The sequence below is a fragment of the Daphnia pulicaria genome, chromosome 1 (assembly GCF_021234035.1).
Source record: "Daphnia pulicaria isolate SC F1-1A chromosome 1, SC_F0-13Bv2, whole genome shotgun sequence".
NCBI lineage: Eukaryota > Metazoa > Arthropoda > Branchiopoda > Diplostraca > Daphniidae > Daphnia > Daphnia pulicaria.
The window spans coordinates 7,375,354-7,379,417 of NC_060913.1; the positions used below are offsets into that span (position 1 = coordinate 7,375,354).

At 41.6% G+C, this 4,064-nt stretch overlaps 1 protein-coding gene across 1 annotated transcript; it reads left to right on the plus strand.

Annotated features, from left to right (window-relative positions):
* The first annotated feature begins 130 nt into the window (after positions 1–130).
* LOC124320899 (leucine-rich repeat neuronal protein 2-like) lies at positions 131–3,722 on the plus strand. The gene is made up of 4 exons (XM_046783803.1): positions 131–526; positions 593–826; positions 896–1,665; positions 3,039–3,722. Exons 1-4 carry the CDS (start codon positions 449–451, stop codon positions 3,190–3,192), a joined length of 1,236 nt encoding a protein of 411 aa, XP_046639759.1. The 5' UTR covers positions 131–448; the 3' UTR covers positions 3,193–3,722.
* Positions 3,723–4,064: the final 342 nt, after the last annotated feature.

Below are 4,064 nucleotides of genomic sequence, written 5' to 3' on the forward strand. Positions count from 1 at the left end.
AGTAGAAGTCTATCGCTGAAATTTGAAGTCTCAAGTATGTGAATTCGGTGTCTACTAGCGCCACCTATCAGTGAAAATACATACTCAAAAGGGCAATAGCTGTATTTAGGTATTGTTCACTATTCTGCGGAATGTCGCGGGAGCACAAATCGAACAAGTCACTTCAAACTTTGATTTCGTTTACCGTCGTAAAATTACGAGTTCTTTGACGATTTTTACGAGAATTTGAATTGAAATTTGATGCAGGCGTTGTAAGTAACGTTGTTAGTCAAAACAATGTTACTCGTGTCTCGGTTTAAAAAGAACATTTTATAAGACAATATCGCCAGAGGATATCCCTTGTCTTTTTTGTTTTAATGTTGAATTTGCTTCCTCTTCCAAGAGATAATGATGCTTCTACTACAGTCTATAGCGAACCCTTTGGAAAAATTCTTTAGTAGTTTTATGGATGCATTCCACCGTGGGTGAAAGTAAAATTTCCCAAATCATGAAAATCCTAGTCGTTAGTCTTCTTCTCTTCCTTCAGGTAAAAATCGATTGATTATTATTATATTTTGTCTCTCGTCAAAAATGTGAATTGAAATCCAACAAGGGTATTCAATCAGCGCCATGGTCTCCGTCTTGTCCTCACGAATGCTGGTGTCACGAATCCTACTTGGCCAGCATAGTCGACGAATGGCATCTACTCAATAAAATGCAGCCGGATTCATCCGCCAGCCCCAATAGCAGCGCCCTTAATGACCTATTATTCCGTGCCGTAATTTGTGTCCAACAACACGACATGGAAATTGAAACCCTATTGGCCCGCTTGCCGTCTCAAACCGAGGTTCGTTGGAATACCTATAAATATCCTTCAATAACCGTGTCTAATGAATTTCAAATGAATTTTTAATGGGCCATGAAGATTATCCAAGCATCCGACGCACCGGAAATCCGCTTGACGGCCACTCATTTGTCGAAATTTGTCAACTTGAGAGCTCTGGGTCTCGAAGGATCTCAACAACAGGAGTCTAGTAGTGCGCCATCAATCATTTTACATTCGGATAGCCTCAAATCTTTGATTCAACTTCAATATTTGAGTCTTGTCAACTTGGAATTGCTGGATCAGCCTTCGCCGGAACCGGTCACGGTGGTCGAAATAGCCGACGACGAACAATCAGCCCCTTCACAACGGTTGACGTATGACGTTCCCGAAGAAATCCTGCCTTACGAAGAGTTCAAAAAGTTGCACCAGCAAACGGAACTAAGCGTTCCGTGGAATGGCTTTTCAATGTTGACCCAACTCGAGTATTTGCTGATCGTCGGTTGCCAGTTGCCGGAAGCTTTTAGCACGGGTCACTCTGGTGCGTTCACGAGTCTGAGTCATCTGAAAGAGTTGACCATCCGCACGAGTCAACTGCGAGTGCGGCTGGAAATGGAACCGGGCGATTTAATGGAATTGGAATCCCTTTCGCTAGCGGACAACGAGTTGCTGGAGATCAAGCCGGGCGAGCTGCAAGGAATGGGCGCACTCCAGCAGCTCGATCTGTCCGGTAATCAGTTGACTCACCTCACCGAAAACTCTTTCCCTTTCCTGCCCGATTTGGAATCGCTGGATTTGAGCGACAATCCGCTTTCGACTCTCTACCCAAACACTTTCGCCAACGTCTCGTCCATCCGCCGCCTTTCTCTCTAAGAAACGCTGTGTTCTAAAAGGAAACTAATGTTTTACTATATCTAAACATGACTTGTTTGTCACCTCCTCCGACACACGATGTTTAGAAATTTTTTTCGAAACAAAAATGATTCCCCCCAACCAAACACATTTGTTTTCTTTTTGTTTTTAACCTAACCGCCCCGAAAGAACCCCAGGCTATGCTGGAAGCCATGGCCTTGTTATCCCTCCCCTTATTTGCATATTTCTCGAAATTCTCAAAAATTTTTTTTACATAAATAAATGAATTAACTTTAAAGTTGAATACCTTAATTTGCAGCTAATGCATTTATACCTAATTTGGTAAAAATCTAATCCTCTGCATCCTCTATATATTCATTTTATTACATAAAAACAATTCATTGAGGGGACAATTCCAAACATAGTTTCAAGAAAGCCATAAACAACTTTTTCAAATAACTACGATTCAAGAGATTAAGTACTTAAAGTCCCAAAAGTACTATCAGTCATCATACTTTAATACAATTAGCGTAAAAAAAGCTTTTCATTAAGTACTGTTTCTTTCGTATGCTATATGTATGCGTATTGCCTAAACATACGTAACGTGCATAGGCACGGTGCGTGAAATGGCCTATACATCTAGTTTGTCCGTCGATATAGTTGACTAAGCATATCTATGCATCGAGTGTGTCGCCAAATGGCTCACATAATGTTTTTCAATTCATTTGTGTGGTGTGTGTGATGGGTGCTACGAAGCGAATTGGAAGTGATGTTTGGATATTCGGAAAAATTTTCAAAGGTCCCAACGCCCAACGCCCATCGTCTAATATGCCATGATTGTGAAAGATCAAAATATATCTAGAATGGCACAGTGGATCAGCATCGAACTGGGACCCGGGAGTCCCAAGTTCAATACCCATCGCAGTCATACAAGTGGCACGGGCCTTTTATTAAATATGTTGAATAATTATTTTACCGCCGCTGTGTGAAATTTAGACGAAACAAGCCGTTGATAATTTTCTGCTAGGATGTATACAAACTAAAGATTAGGTTTGCAATAAACTTGATTATCAAACCAATTCACGCGATATATACTTATTTCATTTGTTGATGTTTCAAAATGTTTGTTTTTTACATCCCGCCAAAGAGATGCAAAAAGTTAACATTTTTACCTTTTCTTAACGCAATGTTTAGTTAAATCATGTGTCGTTTAATGAGGGGCGTTTATTAGGTTTAATGTCAAAAGTGGCGCGAAGGTAAAAATGAGAAAAAGAAATTTACTCCATTTTTTAAACTTTGTGTTTCCGTTTTGAAAACATAGAATTTAGAATATTTTCAAAGCATGGTCATGTTTCCCTTTTTCAACACAGCGTTTCTTAGAGAGTTTACTCGGATCTTATCGCTGGAAGGAAGGCGAAATCGTCGTCAACCGAGAGCCCTTGGAAGGCATGCAGGTCGTTTCCATGGAGTTTGAACCTGACAGTTTCAACGGATTGGTGAAATTGCAGGAGCTCTGGATCAGTCAGGGCCCCCCTTGAAGGAAATAAAAGCCTCGATTCAAACTACTTTAAAGATTTGCTTTCCATTTCCGAGTTGCATCTACGCGGGCGGATCGTATCGATCGACGCCGACACGTTCAAGGCCAACCGACGACTTCAACATCTCTACTTGAAAAACTGTCAACTCCGCCGCTTGAGCGTCGACGCTTTCCAATCGTTACGCAAATTGCGCCTTTTAGACCTGTCGTCCAACCAACTGGTCCAGCTTCCGCCGGGCCTGTTCGACCCTGTCGTCTCGTTAAAAGAATTGTGGCTCAACGGCAACAAGTTGACGACTGACGTAATATTTTGGGGGGAGCAACTCTTTAGGCGTGAAAATGTGTTCACAGCTCGAAGCAGAGCAATTTTTCCCTTCTGTTTCTTGGCCAGCAATATCGGATGGGGGTCTATTGTTGGTGTTGGTCTCCTGTAACGGAATACGCTGCTTTATTTGAAAATTCTGAGTTTTTTAAACGATTGTAAATCAAATGAAATCATACTGAAGAAAAGTAAAGACAATGCGCTGCTGATATATATATTTCTTCCTTTTTTTATGTGTGTAGGGCCAGATCCAATGCTGCTAATTACAACTGATCGAGATATTCGCTTCTTCTCAAAGAGTATGGACTCGTTGTATCAGGCATTTCACAAACGCACGGCGTCGCAGCTGATTATGAAGATGGGGTCGTCTACTGGAATGAAAAGAGCGAGGGCAAGGCTGGTATTTACAAATCCATGTTGGATGGATCAGCTTTCCAGTACGTTGTTTCGGTTGGTGTGGAGATTGTTGAAGACTTGGTGATCGACTGGGTTGGCAGACACATTTATTTCGCGGACTCCGGCCGGAAGCACATCGTCGTTTGCGATTTTTA